The sequence below is a fragment of the Venustampulla echinocandica genome (genome assembly GCF_003357145.1).
Source record: "Venustampulla echinocandica strain BP 5553 chromosome Unknown scaffold_3, whole genome shotgun sequence".
In the NCBI taxonomy this organism is placed as follows: Eukaryota; Fungi; Ascomycota; class Leotiomycetes; order Helotiales; family Pleuroascaceae; genus Venustampulla; species Venustampulla echinocandica.
The window spans coordinates 896,904-915,431 of NW_022474208.1; the positions used below are offsets into that span (position 1 = coordinate 896,904).

The window sequence follows — 18,528 nt, forward strand, 5'->3', positions numbered from 1 at the left end:
TAATTTAAATGTAAGATAGATTTCTAGTACGGTATGTTTTAACTAACGTTGAGCTAGTTCTTGAGCACTGATTGCTAAGTATAAGGGGTGGTATACTGCTCTTAGGACATAATTTAGTGGAGGTAAGGTATTCGCATGTCTAGAGAATCACTCTCTAGTCTCTTATCTCCTACTGGGGCATAAATTGAGAGCAAATAGAATTCGGTAGCTTGAAAAATTGTAAACTGAATATTTGCCGCTACTGAAAAAGCGTACAAATAATATTTTGTCCACCCGTAGAAGACTTCGGGCACAAACTCCATTTTTAACAGGACTAAAAGGCTCGAGATGCTATTATCGCAACTAGAGATGCAAAGCCTGTTCTACAAAAGTTATGATGCCCCAAATGGCCAAGAACTGCCTTTCTTTTCCCTTGTTGACGTTATTAATAGAGCCAGTCCGAGATCAGCTCTCATCCCCACGCGTAATGTCCCCCCCCCCCCCGGGTTGAAACCCAACCCAGTAGAGGGAGGATGGCAAAGTCAACGATACAGCTAGCAAAGGATAGGTATCTTAGATAAAGAGGAGGGGGTGAAGTTTGGGATAACATGGTTGACCCCGGAAAGAGACCAATCATTGCACCCAAGGTACTGGTGGTGGTGTTGTATTTCGTGGGGTCAAGGGTCCGGAAACTATTTATAAGAGGTATACCTCGATTCTACCATTAACCAGTGAGGAATTTTAATTGTAGGTTTATAAGGTAAATGCACAACACGAGACCGCAAGGGAGATATTAGCAAGAAAAACCACCCGGAGTTCAAAGGAGCCGTTCGTACTCTGGATGATTTCTCTGGATGATTTCTCGTGCTGCGCACCGACCACCTCATGCAAATGACGAAGGTCTCTCGTCCTATGTAAAAAGTTCCCATCACTCAGTATCAACGACACACTACGACGACCACCGCCTGCACCATGAAGCGCATATCCCAATTACCCATCAGCGAAAGCGGGCTCGCTCTTCGGATCTGTCCACGCCATCAAACAGCATCTATCTTCACGCAGCGCAACTTCCACGCCCCTCCAGCACCCCACGCAACCGTAGCCCCCATCACCGCAACAGGTCCTCCCCCAAACCCACCTACTCCCAGCGCACACCATGCCGATGCTCGCGTTGCCCGGCGGCGGAAACAAGCAGAGTTGTTAAAGAGAGGGCAAGATTTGCGATCCGTGGCGGCGGGAAAGGGAGGAGGAAGCGCGAAGACGAAAAGATTCTGGAAGCATGTCCATGTGCACCATGTTGACGGTAAATACCTATATCCCAATCCCCTGCCCTTAAAAAACTACAATTGTCGTATCTAAACTAACGCATCTAAATAGAAGGTCTCCAAGTCCACCTCGACACCCGTCCCATCCGCCGCGTCTCCAAAGAAATCCTCACTATCCCCGCCAGCAAGCCACATCTAGCCACCGCATTAGCACTCGAATGGGACCTCCTAGTCTCCGCGCAACAAGCCCTCCGCCATCATCTCATTCCCTTAACCTCGCTCATCTCCCGGGCCCTCGACATCGTCGACGAGGATAAAGCCACTGGGGGGGCGGGCGGCACCATCCGAACAGGTATCGTGGATACCGTAATGCGGTATCTAGACACGGACTCGCTGCTCTGCTGGGCGCCAGAAGCAGTACCTGACCCGCCGGGATACGAAACCCACGTCGGCCGGACGGAAAGCTTACGGTCGATTCAGAGGAGGACTGCCCAGCCTATCATATCGTTCCTTACGGAAAAAGTGTGGCCCGGTGTGGAAATCGTGCCGGTGTTGGATTCAGACAGTATCGTGCCAAAAAGCCAGCCGCAGATGACCAAGGATGTAGTCAGGGGTTGGATTACTGCGCTTCCTGCGTTTGAACTGGCGGGGTTGGAGAGAGCGGTTTTGGCGGGTAAGGGCTTGTTGCTTGCGGTGAGGTTACTAGTGGAGTGGAGCCCGGAGCTTAAGCACCTAAGAAATGAGCAGTCTGCGGAGGGGAAGTTTGGTATTGAGGATGCGGCGAGGGCGGCAAGTCTAGAGGTCGATTGGCAAACTGGGATGTGGGGTGAGGTGGAAGACACGCATGATGTGGATAAGGAGGATGTCCGGAGACAGTTTGGGAGTGTTGTGTTGCTTGTTGGAGGGGAGGATGTGTAAGATATGTATGGGTTATGGATATGTTACATTATGTATAGATTATAGGTGTTGCCACGATGGGCTATGAAAGTCAGTACGGTTTACATATCGTCTATTATGACCCCTTTTTACTCTACAGGTTATCAAAGTCACCCGGGAGGATAACCACACTCATAAGTTATACCAAAACCTACGCCATATCTTCTTCTCTATATTGTTCGAGCTCTTCCGTTCATTAATCTCGTAGGAGCCAACATGAGAAAAGGTTTTGTCACTCGCTGTTGATATTATTATCTAAATTATGCAACCTTATGTACGCTAAGGATTGGTTGCGAGGACTCGAAAGAAAGTCTATAGTGATAGAAGAAAATTAAGAATCAGTGGGGTATTTTCCGACCGGATCCCTCCAATTAATAGCCTAATAGGCCAAGGGGCGCTTCGTACACGGGTCTTTTCCGTATAAACAAGTTCGTGGGTATCCTCTATCCTAAACGCCACCCAATGCGAAAGTACCATTTTACCCCGTCCCAAACTCCACAATTCAATGTCCCCCTCTATCCTGTAATAATTGCAATCTTCTCCGATCTTCGGCATCTGTTGACACGGGGGATGGGGTTTGATGGACAGGAGTCATTCCAAGGCCAGTTATAGAACTTCGGTTCGTGCCATGCCTGCCCTCGTTGTGTCTAGCCCCAACAGCAAGGACATTGGTGTCAGCCATCCGCGGCGTCGGACTAGGAGGTGTTGTGTTAGGCGCTGACACCGCAGTATCGTAATCAGGCAAGCCATCACTATGGTTTGAACGCCCCGCCGGAGCCTTCACAGCCGTGTTGTACGACGGAACCTGGTTCAAGTTTCCAAGCTCCGGGTAGTCGATGTGCTCTGGAGTAGGTAAACGACTTGCCCTGTTTGGCAGAATAGCAGCGATCTCCGCTTCTGCGCTGGCCCGGCGACTCTGGGGATCACTAAATTGGCCGGAATGGCGGCGGTCCGGAGTCGTCGCTTCAGAGTCGGAGCCAGGAAGCCCTCGAACGAGATTCCGTGGCCGTAAGTTTATATCCTGCAGCCTGGAAGCCAATTCCGCAGGTGGAAGGACATCTGCTGATTCGGTGGTGGCAGCGATGGATGCTAGGTTTTCCAATGAACCAGTCATAGAGTGACTGTAGAACGGAGTTCTAACTCCTGACTGAGGCATAGGTGTCATATAACCCGTTTGATCGATATCTGCGTATAGCTGGTCGAGAACATGCTCTCCATAGAGAGGTGGAGCATGCTGTACTATGTTGAACGACTCGGTGCTCAGCGGCGTTTGGTCCACAAGACATCCATCAGCATTGAGTGGCATGTTTGGTGAAATGAAAATTGTCAACGGCATAACGGCGCGCAGCTAGATGGGTCAGTATATCTGCAACCAAAGTAAAATAAAAGATCTCACCTCAGAGATGTGCCCATCCGGGTTATGCAAGGCGACGTGGAAATGGACCTTGTGGCTGACTCTTATCCCTCGAACATCCATATTCTGTAAACACCGACTCAGCGTTTTTGGTAATGGTAGTATCTCTTTCAACGTGTAACCATCATGGCTGCTATCATCTAGAGCTTCATGATAGTGCTCATCGCCTATGTCAAAGACCCATTTACCAATCTGCCTCTGGTTTTTGCGAACTTTCTGTGCATGTATGCCGCGGATGGAAATCTCTTGATGTTCCACAAGCTCGACTTCGACCTTTCCAACTTTCAAGCCTTTTACTAGTGGCGTGAACTTCATTTCAAGGGGGATGGCCGTTCCAAAGATAATGGCTTTCTGGGGGACGATAATCTGATACTCGACTTTGTGCGTCCAAACATTGTCTATAGTCAAGGTCTCCGTTATTTCCTCGGCGGCAGGATCCAAGGTCCGGATAATGCGCACGGGCTTCCAGGTATGCAGATCATATGCAAACTTTCCACGAGCCACGGTAGCTTTCAACTTGTATATGATGTGGCTATCGGTCATGCCCTCGACGCTCTCGGGAGTGGAGCCGTCTATCTTAACAGAGAACGGCCATTCATAGTTTCCAGCCTGTAGAGTCATGCCCCGGGAAGATGACCCATGGCCAGTTCTACCGACGAATGGGTCCCATCTGTGATTGAATATTTCCGTGGTCCTTCCGACACGTTCGGTGTGTACGCCGCTGGGTGTAATTTTCTGCTCCGCCCATCTAGTTGCAATATTGTCAGCTTTTGATAATGCATAGCCCGAAAAGTATAGGACCTCACCCTAGTTTCAATTGACCAGTCATCCGCAGATGCACATCTTCGATTTTCAAAGCAGTTGGCAGGCATAACACCACCGTCCCGGTGAGCATCTGGCTGGCTGCTTCGTCCTCTGATCCGCGCAGAATGATAATGTCGTTATCGAGGCTGCGAAGTGTTAACAACCGCTATAGAATGGGAGTAGGGCATCGTACCGAATCTCGAAGAGAGTGGCACTTGATTTGCCCAAGGCAGCATTTCCAAGGGACTTTAAACCCAACAAGCTAGATACCCTGACCGGCATTGCATCTGAATCTCTGAGCGCCTCTCAGATCCTTATGTTGTATGAAGGGTTGAAATATATGGGGCACCGAGCATGGGAGGCGTCCTTCTCGTTGAATGGGAGCTCGGGAGGAAAGATGATGTTTGAGTATTGATATATGGGTAACTGGCGGTTGGTCTCAGGTTTGAATTCGAGCTCGAGGTCGAGATCTCTGGTAGCTACCAGATAATTGGCAGTGGTCGACCCTTCCGTAGTATAGAAGGCGTAGGCTGGAGGTTCTAGGTTGTTTTCTGGTCGATTACACGCGTTCAGCTGGCAGGCACAGAGCGAGTCACAAGCTGCCGGCAGCGACCTAGACCGCCCAGTCTAGGGATTAGGACCGGTTTGGTATTCAGGGCAGCAGCAGGAATGGCGAGGGAGAGTTCTTGCGATCGATGACTATGAACACAGAGCGGGTGGGTACTTGGTATCTTCGCACTAAACAAGTCGAGTGGGGGGTTTTCCGTCGTGTCTCTGTCGCTCTGGCCAAATCGTAAATAGGCTTTGAAGAGGACTCCTAACAAGCCTAGCTAACAGCCAGCAACAAATATCCCGTGGATTGGGATTTGGGATTTGGGAACTTTTGAAGAGCAATGGTTCACGCACGTTCACGTTCACGTTCCCGCTGCAACAAAAGCAACGCTCAGCCCTGGGGACCGGCCGCAGACAGTGTGCAGTGCATGTGCACCGGCAGCCGGGGGGGAGCCCATGGGCGGATCGCGGCATTGCCTGCCCTATGAAATGCCAAATCAGACCAGAATAGTGACACGCCCGAGACCCCTACTTCGTATGTGGCGTGGCGATATGCTGCTGGCAGCGGCGTCGTAATAAGACGCCATGTGGGATGTGGAATGAGGTTTGCGGCGATCCCACGCTCTTCACCGCTCGCTTCTGGAGAGCCGAGAGTCGAGAAGGAAGAATGGAAGGGCAAGAAGGGGCTTGGGGCTTCACAATCCCGGCTTCGTCAGCGATAGCGAGTAATAGGTACTTGTACATACGTTAACGGCGACAAGTGCTACGCAAAGGATCTCCGATAGCCTGCCGCTTGCAAACTCCAGGAGCCATGGCTGCAATAGAGCTGCCTATTGGCTCCCTACAACTCAACGACTCTCCATTTCTCACCCAATTTAGCTTTTTCATTCCCGAGAGTACGAAGTAGAGCCGGTGTTACGAACTCTCTGTGTACAGTACCTTGCAGGCATTAGAGAATTTTATACAGTATCTTGCGTCATTTGACGAGATTTGCGCGATAAGATAAGAGGCGGTCGGACGATCTCGTGAAAAGCCACTTTAATTATCTACCAGCACCACTGAAACATGTGCTAAAATCACCCTCGGAAATAGGCGGGAGAGAGAGCCCTTTTTTGGCAGCAAAGTTTCGTACGAGTAAGTTTCGAACACGAAAGAAACACCTCAGTGGGTCTCCCCTTATTATATCAGGGCACAGGTACTTCGTACTATATAAAGTTGCCAACTACCTCTGAAGTAGACCCTACATACGTATGTATGTAGCGCGACGCCTATCGTCGTATCGTACCAGGCTAACCTCTAGGCTACCTAACCAGGTACAGCAAGCACAAGGCGACACGAACACAGCGTCGTGGCGCCGATTAGGTCATCCCTAGCGTAATACGAAAGCACTCGAGTCTCGCTCGTTCGTTCCAGCCCAGAGAGCAGATAGCAGGGGGGGGCGTGGCAGTCCGACATCGCCGGCTCCTCTAGGTGACAATAATAACAATAGTAGTAATGTGTCTGATATATCTTCCCGTGATACATACACGAGATGCTTATGGTCGGACTTCAGTACAACCTTGACAATTCCCCCACTTACACAATGGTGAAGTCTCTCAAATCGCAAGCGAGCTATCAGATCCCATCTTATCGCTATACCAGTTCTTTTATATGGTCTGCCGGAGCAAAAGGATAGCAAACCAAGGAGCGATTAAATTGCCAGGAACTTGTTCTCGGACTCTCTCAGATTCAAGCCCTCAATATCAACGTAAAAAATATAATAGCTTTAATTTTAGACAATGTCTGCTGTGGTATCTAATGAATGTAGCTATAGCTATAGTTGCAGTTGCAGTTGCAGTTGATGTTGATGTTGTGGTGTCGTGACTCGAGACCCGTGTCTCGTGTCTTGTATCTCGTGACACCTGATGCATCTCTGGTCACGGGAGCAGTTGATGTCCCAAGCGAATTCTCGCGATCGACCGATCGATCAGATCGCCGATGCGCGTGCGGTGCTACGTGCAACAAAACCCCCTGTGCCCTCTAGACGCCGAAATGGGGATGATGCTGCCCGGAAATAGAATATCTCTGCCGCGTGTGGTATCCGCTCAGATCTGCCCTCGGGCCTCGGCCCCACGTTGCTTCCTTCGAGGTTTGATTTGTCGACCTGTGCTCCGGTGTTTTATATCTTCACAAGGCTGGGTTGGAGAAATTGGGAGATCTGGACTACAATAGTGTACTTCGTATATTATATCATAACGTGCTAAGGATCGAAAGAACGCAAGAAAGACCATCTGTCACTGGACATTGCTCAGATGACTCGGCTACACCGCGCTTTAAAGACCTCGAATTCAATTATCCAATTAGATATTATTCAAATCCTCTCGATTGCCCGAGGATCATGGCATCCTCCTTGGAGTTTAACCCCACATTGATATAGGGCACATCGTCTAGACCTTCCCCTCACCAATTGGCTTTTCGGCACCAACTGGAGCTGTTGCAGTTTTGCCAACAGCACTCACAGGGGTCGCGGTGGCTGGAGATGCAATAGTCTGCCCAGTAGTCACCCCTGACAACTGGGTTTGCAGTGGAGCGGGAGTCTTCGTGTCAACCGGGGAGATGGGAGATGTAGGGGTGCTTCCACTGTAAGATCCAGACGGCGCAGAACCAACCACGGATCTGATAACATCAAACCAGTTTTGGGCGTCCGCGGCTGTATGGGCCTTGAATTGGACTTCGGAAGACCCGGATAGCTTGCTTCCAATGCCTTTGCTGACGTCCTTGCCCTTCACGTTGAATTTCTCGCCGCTCGGAGTGCCGATTGTTGCGTCTGGGAGAAAGATAGTAAGTTCCGGGGTAGCGTCGTGTCGCAGATTATCATTGTCCTTGAATTCATGGAGGAATTTCGAGGGGGTCACGACGTAATATCCAGTCGAGTAACCAGAGAAACTGAGCTTATTTCGCGACTTTCTTTCAAGAGTACCTTCAATCACTGCTTTGGTGCTCTTGTGCTCTTGGTTGGCGAAAGAGGTTCCTTCGACAGTGCGGTCTGGCGATGAAGGATCGATGAGAATATGGCTGTTCCGTCCGGAAAATCGAGTCCACTCAAAATCCGGAGGGATACTGACAGCCGACGCAAGCATGTCAGAATAAAGCTCCTGCTGTCGTTGTGCTTGGCCGGTGACGAATTGGTTAAAGGACATCAATGCCTGCTGGATGACTTCGAGGATATGCGCCTCGAATTGGGCGAAGTTGTTCTGCACCGAGATAACATCATGCCGGTGGTTGTTCTCGAACATTACCTGCTGCGAAAGCCTGTGGAGGACACCTCGACGGATGACATATGGATCCTGCTCTGCGTGCATCTTCCCGCCAGTGGACTCGAAACTTGCGGTATGCTGCCCGAGCATCTCAATGTGCTTCTGTGTGGAATTTCGCGCCTTCTCAACCTCCTTCGCAGATTTGGCGGCACCAGAAGCCAGCTCTTTCGCCTTGTTCTTAATTTCCTTATGCAATCGCTCGAGGATGGGCAGGACCGAGCCCTTGAGGTTCTTTTCGGTTTCGAGGTGGGTATTTGCCAAACCCTGCTCCAAATTAGAAAATATACACAGCGGCGAGCGTTCATAGACCTACCTGAGTATTCTGTCTCATATTCTCAAACAGATTCGCCACACCTCCAAGATTCTGATCGAAATGGTGCCCTTCTCTCAGTGGGTTTTGGATCGACTAGGTCTCGTCAGGAATAGGAGCCTAGTGATGCTATTCCTAACTTACCTTCAACACCTTCTCGTACTCCTTAGCATGGGCCTTCTCCACCTTTTCCGTAGCAGATACATAGTCCTCGAGATAGCCTACGGCATGTTTCCAAGCCTGTAGACGCTCTGCTAGAAGCTCCGAAGTCTAAAGATAATAACGAGTATAAGTATGTGTGCTCCATGGGATCGATAGCCTAGATCATAGTGGCGGATGGACTCACGTCTTTCGGATCAGATGTTGGCACAGCTTGATCGCTCCCTGTACTGACCCCAGACGCCTGGCGAAGCGGCATCGTTACGGGGTGAGACCCCGGAGATACGGTCGTTTCAGCCATTCTCGAGGATTATTTGCGCTTCTTCTCCCGGGTTAGCAAGCTGACATGAAGATGGTGATGCGTGCTTAAGAGTGCAAATTGGATGCGACAATCAGAGGAATGCCAGGAGTTTGCGGGGTGATTTGTTGAGCATTGGGCTTCGCAACTAGTGGGGTAAGGTTGCAGTACTGGAGCTGTATTGGCTGGGCACGGTCCTTTTTGGAGTTGGCTATTGTACTTGCTACGCAGTACAAAAGCACGTACTTAAGTATTAGGTACCTAATTAAATACTTACTTCAGAGCTCGCTATCTAATAACTTATATCAGACAAAGTTCAGAAACAATCTGGGGTGGGTGGTATCTTTCGATGCAAGCAGAAAATTAACGTCCAATTTTAAAGGGGGGATCAAGGAGAAATTTATATACTCTGTCATACGACGGGTTTCTCAAGATCCAGATTAGTATTTGGTTGTCGCTCGACGGGATGACATCATGACTTCCAACCCCCACCAACAATTGTACTTTCCATCGAGTTCTTCTTGTAATAGATCCAGTCTACAGGTACCACAGCGCCCAATCTCCGAGCCTTAATCTTAACATTCAAAATGCCGTTAGAGGCTATCTTTGCTATATATGAAATTCATACTTTTCCAGATACGATACGTTGGGAGGCTCTACAACAGAATGGTGGATCATTGTTAGTTATGGGCTAAGGTCGAGCGACCTTTCTTGGCATAAGACTTGAGGGACATTTTGACCCCCAATTCTTCCGCCTAAAACGTTAATTTATATATTATTCCCTACGAGGACTACTCAATTCCTCGGGATACCAACCGTAATTGTTGTGCGGCCAGATCCAAGCCTGCCGTTGCTGGCCCCTATGGTTAGAAATGGCACTTAACTGCCTGTATTTTTACAGCGTAGGGGCGAAGTTTGTGTGTCCAAAACGCCAAATTGAAAGACTAAGTCAAATATCAGCTTGCATAAAAAATCTTAAGAAATTCTAAAGAACCACCGGAACAACCCAGAAAGAGGATGAGGATAAGAGGACGAGAACAAGTATGGAGGTAGACACTGCCTTGGATCAATTGGGGATATGCAGCCACAGTTTCCCCGACTATAGGGAAGGGATGAATTATACATGTCTGTGTGGAATGTGCAAGCCGATACCCTGTGGAGCTGTAGGTTGGGTGGAAAATAATCAGCCGATAAACAAATATCCGATCAGAGGAACAGCCCCGAATATGACCAGGAGCTCATGACATGATACCGATAGCTCTAACAGTAGTCGGAGTGCTATTCCCGCAGATAAAATAATCGAAAAAGGGGCAAGGGACAAGTGGATACATAGAGCAACAGGAGGCCCATATGGAAGTTGTAGAAATACTTCACCACTAGGTCTTCATCGGGTGGTTTTAAACAAGGCTTTCCCACAAGTATGCTCAAGAACAGCAAGTCCCCCATGTACCTTCAAATCCAAAACATCCCGGCAGTATCCCAACTCGGCCTCGTGCCACTAGATTCGGGAATGTGGACAATTCGGGCGCCGCTATTGATGCGTTGAAATTTCATACGGAGGTATTCCGTAAGCCTTGAAAACAAAGGGGTTTCGCATGATGGTGTGTTCAGAGGCGCATAAACACAACACCCCCCTGGCTCCAAAAACATGTTTCTCATCCTCTCAATGTAACAGTAACAGGCCTTGGCATACTTCATGCCGGCTAAGCCTCAATGTCTTCTAAAGAGCACAGAGCTTGACAGAGAGCAGCGATATAAGATAATTGATGAAACAGGTGTGGCAATAACAAATAACGTTAATAATAACTCATTCCCTAAATGTCATGGCCATGCGCACGCACTTAAGCGCCCATGGGCCACTCGCCTATAGGGGATTGCTTTTGAGTGGTAGGTTGGATTAGGAGCACTTCTCCGTTCTTCCTTGGCCACGAGAACGGTTGCTGGCGGTGATTCTCCCTAGACTCCATAGAGTGTGTAGATGAAGCAGCCATTCAATTTCATTGTCGTCCAGAAATAGGGGAAGGCGAACCATCAGCCTTAGCACGCCCAAGACTGCAAGCTACCGTCACGCTGACGACTCTCGTGCCTGTCAGACAGCAAGATCTTAAGCCCTTCCAAGCCCCCCCGCCGCCATGGTCGTAGCCACACTCTATCGCATTCTGCCGGCAGCTTTCGACCTGGCAGTCGTGCAGCCCCGTTAGAGTAGAGTGTTGTACTGCTGAAAATTGCCGCCTGCTAGGAATCCTCCAGCCTACTGACCCCGTACCTTAAAAGCTAAAAGCAGCGGGCCGTCCCCGCAAGCACAGCCAAAACCAAAATACGCTTTCGTTAGACCAAGTTTGTTGTAGTCGTAGCCTTCTGAACCCTTTGATAGAGTTTCGCTTGTAGCATTGTAGAAGGGTTTTAGTAACAACCACTTCCATAGCCTCACTAACGTAGTTGTGATTTATCTGAGTTTAACGTTGTGCGTTTCGTGCTGGTTGATGTTATTGAGGTTTTGCTTGTGGTGTTGCAGTGTTGTGCTCTGCCGCTTTTATGGCTTTTCTCGCTATCTCAGTTCGGAATCCTGGTCTGGCCATGGCCGTGGCCGACCGCTTCCCTTCACCTCCCAAGCCTCCTTTGAACGAAACATACTTACTCCCAGCATTCGATGATGTCCAACCCAGCCATGCGACGATGACGACCGCATTTAGTAACTGTTCGACCTTTTAACCTGTCTATCATACCCTATTCTTATCCCGCGCATACGCCTTTCAACAACGTTACAAGCAGCCCCCGATGAGAATACGGTGCAGGCCTCGACTTGAGCGCCGGTTGCCCGTTCCATCGCACCAGCAAGGGGAACATTCCTTGGACAGCAGATCCGATGAAGGTATGTCGCCCTCTGTATCAGTCACCTAAGACTGGTATAGTGAATTAGCAAACCCTATTCCTCCTGAGCCGGTCGAACTCAGCCAGTCAAGTCGACCCGGCGATCGACTTCAACTCCCTCGAGCTAGAGAGCAGCCCCCCAGCTGGCCCACGCGAGCACAACCTCCAACAGGCTCCGCTCTTGGGTGCTAACATTTGTCTCTCTCTGCCTTGATTTGTGCTGTTGCTAACAGTTCTGCGCTCTCTATAGACTTCGTCTAGACCTCGCGAGATTGGTGGGAGCTTCGCCAGTCGACGGGGGCATGTTGCCCAACTCTCGATCAGCGATACCAACCACCACGTCACTGAGGCAATCGGAGACATGTATGGCGACGATGATTACTCGAAACCCGACTCGCGCCCCCTCAGTTTTGTGTCCTCCCCGCTTAACGAGGCCGTTGATGAAGGAAATTCATATGTTGACTACAACAAAAACCGGGCACGACCGACTATGAATGGTAACGCTGGAAAGAAGGCACATACATCGCCTGCTCTATTGCAGAGTCAGAGACACAACCCCCCTGACAAAGCGCCGCTGTCGCCCTCGTTATCACTTCGAGATCGCAATAATTCTGCAGACGCTGCCAATGCCCAATTCCCACTCAATGACATAGACTATGAATCGAATCCAGCTGCGGTTGCGCAGGAGCTTAGCAACCTACAAGCATTACGGCGCATGTCAATGGATGTTGGAAATACAAGTGATCCCGATCTGCCTTCTTTCCAAGGGGTGTCATTAATGCCAACTGCCGCGCCCACAGGCAACGATGATGAAGATGATCCTTCGCGGCTCTTTTGGGTTCCTGCCAGAGTCCATCCTGAGCTTGCTCCCATGGAATTCAAGACATTCTTGGAGAATAGAGTACAATCCATCAAAAGGCGATCTGGAGACCAATCATCTTTGTCGCCCGAAAGTATTGAACGAAGTGGATCAGGCGGAGGGCTGAGGAGGAAGAAGTCCATGCTATCGCGGCAGATTGATAATGATGGCGGCCGAGGGGCGATCGGATACAAGGATGGGTCTGAACAATTAGAGAGAAAGAAATCCCTCTCCGGAAATCAGGCGCTGGATGTGAAGATTGCAGACTTAAAAGAGCTAGATGAGCTAGTTCGGGACCCTTCAAAGGCCATGCAAAAGTTGAGCCTCGACATGGGGGATGGAAATGCTGCTGGGGGGGATCCGTCGACAATGGACGAAGACAAGCCAATCCTGCCACAAGCCCCGGGAGTCGGGTTGAGGAGGTCAACCAGAACGACATACAGGAGAGGGAGTTTGAGGAAAGGGGAAAGAGTGCCTTTCTCTAAGAGGGCTGGGTCACTACGAGGAGATACGGATGCAGAAGAGTCTCCGATGTCATCGCCTATCGAGAGTCGCCCATCCATTGGATACCCGCTGACGAAGGTTCAAGCGGAGCCCACAGCAGCAGAGAACTTCTCACGCCCAAACCGCGGAGCAAGGCGGCTTCAGAACGCGTCCACAGGCAGCTCGACATTGTCGGATCCCCAGGCGAGCTCACACGAGGCACAGGAAGACTTGCATTCCAACGATATATCCATGCAGCCACCACAACCAGGCCAACTTCCAAAGAGCAACACGTTTCCTGTAGCTGGAGCACCAGTTCCTCGAATAGTTGAAACACCCCCACCTCCGGAGGAACCCGCAGAATCAACAACGTCGTCTCGTCAAGCTTACCAGTTCCCCGAGAGGTCCTCATCACAAACGGCCTCCCAACATATGCAAAAGCAGCCTTCTCCTGAGCTCCCAGCAAAATCCAGCAGACGACCCAACCTCAATAGACAGGATTCTTCAACCCCCCAGTCAATCCCCAGAGCTACCTCACCTTCCCAGACCCTAAATGACATGGCTCAGCATCCCTCCCCTCTTCCTGGAAGCGGTGGCGGGACAGAAAGTCTTACCTTCATTCCGACTTTCGAAGACAAGAAACCGGAGAAAAAGTCGAAGAAAGAGAAGGATGAGTCAGATGGTTCTGGGCCAAGAAAGACGAGTTGGGGCTGGTTCAAGGGAAGCGATGAGAAGGACAAGAAGGATAAGAAGAAGGATGACGACCATCATAAAGAAAGCAAAAGGGCTAAAGCTAAAGCTATTCTCGACAAGTCTCATGACAATGCTCGCTTGGATGTTTTGCAATCTACCATGGATACTGCCGTTCCCCGAAATCGCGAAAGCTTGTTGCTCGACCGTGACAACATTGAGAACAAGCTTCAAGATGAGAGGAAGAAGGAGAGCAGTCGGAAGTCTGGCGGTGAAAACAAAAAAGAGAAAGATGGACTATTCTCCTCGTTTTTTGGCGGCGGCAAGAAGAAGGGTGACCGTGATTCAGGCAGCAAGAAGGGCTCTTCGCTGCGAGCGCTGTCACCTGACCCTCCACATCGACAGCTTAAGCCTGATGTTGATTACAATTGGACCAGATTCTCCATTCTCGAAGAAAGGGCTATCTACCGTATGGCCCACATCAAGTTGGCAAATCCTCGAAGAGCTCTATATAGTCAGGTTCTGCTAAGTAACTTTATGTATTCGTATTTGGCCAAGGTGCAGGAGATGCATCCGCAAATGCAAATTCCTCAGTCGGCGCTTCAGAAGAAGCAGGAAGCAGAGCGCCGGCAGAAAGAGCTAGAGGAGCAACAGCAGCAGCAGCGACAGCAGGGCGAAGAACAGTATCGATACGATTACCACCAGGTAAGTAGAGATCGTTATCTCCGAACACGCGCACACAAATATGTATATATACTAATACACGTCTAGGGGATTACACAATACGCCGAGTCCTCGCATGGTCAGCCGAGTGAAGGCGTCGAGTATGTAGATGATTCCCAGATCTATGACTATGATCACGAGGAGGATGATTCAAATCGGCCCCAATCGCGAGCCTCGCAGCACAACTCGGAAAATGGCTACGGCGATCAAGGACAGTACAACCGGCAGGGCAAAGACTACTATCAGTACGGCCACTCGGACCGGCATGGGCATGAAGAAGATCGGGATGATGAGATGTGGTGATTTTATTTCATTTGTTTTCAGCACACGTGCGACACGTCCCACTTATCCTTTTTTCAAATGCATATATGGTGGAGTTTAGCGATGCTTTATTAGGATGGACCGAGGTCCCAGGCCTTTACTATGCTGGGTTCGGGTGTTCGAAAGGAGGTAGTTATTGGAAGCATAGCGTTTGGCGGTCTTGCCTTGTTCCGCATTGGTTGTCCCTAACTAAGTCCGGGCCCCTAAGTAATGAAATCTGCGGCTGCTAAAGCCAAAGGGAGCGCGGATGTTTATATGTAATATAAGTCTCTAGTTGGTGGTTGTTGATACCCAGCACACTGATAGAATGAAGACGGATGAACATTGTTCCTGAGCTGAGCTGCTTGAAGATTGATATTTGACCCTCACTAGATGCCTAATTCTATTGTACGAAGCACAGAAAATGGCCACAAGACGGTGCCAAGTGCTGCACAGCATATGTTGTCCGCAAAAAGAGCCATAACATGCATGAGACGCATACTATATCTAAATTAGTAGATGTATCTATCTATCTATATATCTGTCTATCTATGTTGCATCCAATCCGAAGGCAAAGCCTGCGTGTCCGTGGTACGTAACGTCTAAGGTCAGTAGGAGTACGTAGTGGATTCGTAATAGGCTTAGTGCGGGCGGGATCCTGCGTACAGCTAGTTACCATGCAGCGTCGCCATTGCAAGCTTATGGGGATTCCACACTAGGACCTGAACATCCAACATCCACAGACAGCCTCGATCTTCACTCACTTCGACTCCCACGTTCGCTTTAAAGTTCGCAGTTTCTTAGGGGAACGAACCCACGGTTATCTCTTGTCCAGGTCGTTGCGAACGAGCAGGAGAGATGTTCCGCGCACAGCAGAATGCCTTCGATGATGTCGTCGGTAAGTCCCACTGCAGCTTGATTCAGGAGACAGACTTGGACAGCGAGCGACGACGCGTTCAGGAGAAGAGGCGAAGGCTAACCTCTCCATCTCACAGCCAAGGCGACTGACGAGAATCTTACTTCCGAAAACTGGGAGTATATTATGGATGTCTGCGACAAGGTGACGACCGAAGAGAGCGGGTCCAAGGATGCCGTGGCAACTATGATCAAGAGACTGGCGCACAGAAATGCCAACGTTCAATTATACACTTTGGAGGTCAGATATTTGCGAGATATGTATTAGTGTCTCTCCTCGTGCTAAAGCTCTCACAGCTTGCCAATGCGCTCAGCCAAAACTGCGGTCCAAAGATGCACCGAGAGCTTGCGTCACGAGCTTTCACAGACGCCCTTCTGCGACTAGCCAATGATCGAAATACTCATCAGCAAGTCAAAGCGAAGATACTAGAGCGGATGCAGGAATGGGCAGAGATGTTCAACGATCCCGACCTTGGAATCATGAAAGACCAGTATCACAGACTCAAGAGTCAGAACCCCAACCTACATCCTCCTTCCGCCCCATCGAAGAGCCGGCTTACCGATGTCGATCGGCAGAAGGAAGAGGAGGAACTGCAGATGGCCCTAAAGCTATCCATCCAAGATAAAGGCGCCCAGTCGCAGGCAAAGGCATCCCAGCCATCAGGCTCCTCCGCTGGACCTCAACCAGTTATACAGCAACAACCCGTGCCTTCTGGTACAACTGCTGCAACTGTGTCCCGTGTGCGAGCGCTATTCGATTTCCACGCCACTGACCCGGATGAGTTGACATTCCGAAAAGGGGATATTATTGCGGTTCTCGAGTCGGTGTACAAGGATTGGTGGAAAGGCTTGTTACGAGGGCAAACTGGCATTTTCCCTTTGAATTATGTTGAGAAATTGGCCGACCCAACACCCGAGGAGCTGCAAAGAGAAGCCCAAATGGAGGCCGAAGTGTTTGCAGAGATTAAAAACGTCGAGAAGCTGCTCACCCTGCTGAGCACTTCAACCTCTGACCTGAACGTTCGAGATAATGAAGAGATTACGGTACGCTCAATGACCCCGATTTCACTTCGATGCTAATAGTTACAGACCCTCTATCACTCTACCCTGGCTATTCGGCCAAAGCTCATCGAGCTCATTGGGAAATACTCCCAGAGAAAAGGTATGGATGTACCCGAACACAGAGTTATAGTTACTAACGCATCTCAGATGACTTTACCCAACTCAACGAGAGATTTATTAAATCTTGTCGTGACTATGAGAATCTGTTGGATGCCTCTATGACTCAAGCTCAACCGAGTTACCAGTATGGACGTCCAGCGCAAGGCTATGGTGGAGGTTATCCGCCACAAGCCGCTCCACCTCAGCAAGATCCCCAGAGATATTATACTCCTAATCCTCAAGGTACTGAAACCCGCTAGAATTTAACAGAGAGCGGGCACATTCTAAAACTTTGATAGAGCAACAATATCCTCAGCAACCTTCTTCTCCCCAAGGCTATCCCCCACAGCCTCACCGCACGGGCCCAGCTCCATTTTATGTTGTTGGCCAAAAACAACAGCAACAGCAGCAACAGCAACCGCCCTCTGAGCCTCATGGACACCAGAAATACCCGCCACATGATTCGACGCCACGGATTCCTTCAGGCTCAAAACCCGCCCCTCTCCAAACCACCTCCCCTCCGCCGGCCAGCCAATACCCCCCTCAACAGCCTCAAACGGGCTACCCCCCTCAGAATACCTATTCCAACCCCCAGGAACTGGCCACTTCTGTTTACGACTCACCCATAAACCAGCAAAATCCTAACGCTCCTTATAGTGCCTCTGTATATTCATCTGAGGATCCCTACTCCGCTGAGCCTACGGGAAACCAGCAACCCCCTCCAAGCCAACAGCAATACAACGCTTACCCTGGGGTTCCCCAGCCATCCCAACCTCCCGCTCAGCAACAACCAGGCTATGAACCACCTCCGCCACCACCAGGTTCGGGCCACGTACCAGCACCTTTGAATGTGAATGCTCCTTATCCAGTTATTAGCGAGGGTCGTGACGCAAGACAGACATTACCAAGTCAGGGTGCGCCTCCGGGGCAATATAAGGCGTACCAGAGACCAGGCTCATCTGGAGGGGAGGCAGCCCCATTGGCACCAAGTGCACCACCTGGGGGACCGGCGGACTTTTACAGACAAAGTACTGCATATTAGGTCTATTAAAGAGTGTAATGGAAGTAAATGATTGATGCTGCATAGGTCAGGATAGTTTTTCAAGCAAGTCTGGGCGGTAACGACATGTTATTTGCTATTTTTGTGCATACACACCGAAGTATTTGTTAAGGAGCGCACTGCAAGCCGCGATATAGCGGTAGATGTGAATGAATGGGGGTTCGTTAGTTGAATGCGGTTTCCCGAATGTAGGATACTTTGAAATCACAGTTAGGTAATTCTGCGGTGCTGCTGTATTGTATTGTATCTAACTGTGATACAACGTGCTAAGCCTAGCCCACCAAAGCCGGTCAAGCCCCATCCGCATAGGAATTCTTATTTGCTATGCTCATTAATTATCCTCCGGGTAGCGCCCTATAAAATCACCGGTCTTGACTAGAACTCCAGCGCTAAAAGACAACCCAGCTCCCATCATGCCATTAAAAAGAAAGGGGTTCATGTTCCGATGAACAC

The 18,528-nt window shown here is 49.8% G+C and overlaps 5 protein-coding genes across 5 annotated transcripts; 3 read left to right on the top strand and 2 right to left on the bottom strand.

The window, feature by feature from the left end:
• Positions 1 to 951: 951 nt before the first annotated feature.
• Positions 952 to 2,162, top strand: BP5553_05917 (uncharacterized protein; the record flags this gene model as incomplete). Its single annotated transcript, XM_032014540.1, has 2 exons — positions 952 to 1,282; positions 1,357 to 2,162. The coding sequence occupies 2 exons, from the start codon at positions 952 to 954 to the stop codon at positions 2,160 to 2,162; spliced, it is 1,137 nt and encodes a 378-aa protein (XP_031869221.1).
• A 520-nt stretch (positions 2,163 to 2,682) lies between these two features.
• On the bottom strand, positions 2,683 to 4,680 carry BP5553_05918 (Uncharacterized protein; the record flags this gene model as incomplete). The annotated part of the gene is made up of 4 exons (XM_032014541.1): positions 2,683 to 3,528; positions 3,577 to 4,342; positions 4,401 to 4,544; positions 4,592 to 4,680. The coding sequence occupies 4 exons, from the start codon at positions 4,678 to 4,680 to the stop codon at positions 2,683 to 2,685; spliced, it is 1,845 nt and encodes a 614-aa protein (XP_031869222.1).
• Positions 4,681 to 7,376: 2,696 nt separating this feature from the next.
• BP5553_05919 (PH protein) lies at positions 7,377 to 9,016 on the bottom strand (the record flags this gene model as incomplete). Its single annotated transcript, XM_032014542.1, has 4 exons — positions 7,377 to 8,510; positions 8,560 to 8,652; positions 8,701 to 8,826; positions 8,903 to 9,016. The coding sequence occupies 4 exons, from the start codon at positions 9,014 to 9,016 to the stop codon at positions 7,377 to 7,379; spliced, it is 1,467 nt and encodes a 488-aa protein (XP_031869223.1).
• Positions 9,017 to 11,791: 2,775 nt separating this feature from the next.
• Positions 11,792 to 14,942, top strand: BP5553_05920 (Uncharacterized protein; the record flags this gene model as incomplete). The annotated part of the gene is made up of 4 exons (XM_032014543.1): positions 11,792 to 11,885; positions 11,934 to 12,069; positions 12,146 to 14,621; positions 14,688 to 14,942. 4 exons carry the CDS (start codon positions 11,792 to 11,794, stop codon positions 14,940 to 14,942), a joined length of 2,961 nt encoding a protein of 986 aa, XP_031869224.1.
• An 855-nt stretch (positions 14,943 to 15,797) lies between these two features.
• On the top strand, positions 15,798 to 18,057 carry BP5553_05921 (uncharacterized protein; the record flags this gene model as incomplete). The annotated part of the gene is made up of 6 exons (XM_032014544.1): positions 15,798 to 15,837; positions 15,935 to 16,095; positions 16,152 to 16,898; positions 16,944 to 17,016; positions 17,064 to 17,258; positions 17,315 to 18,057. The coding sequence occupies 6 exons, from the start codon at positions 15,798 to 15,800 to the stop codon at positions 18,055 to 18,057; spliced, it is 1,959 nt and encodes a 652-aa protein (XP_031869225.1).
• Positions 18,058 to 18,528: the final 471 nt, after the last annotated feature.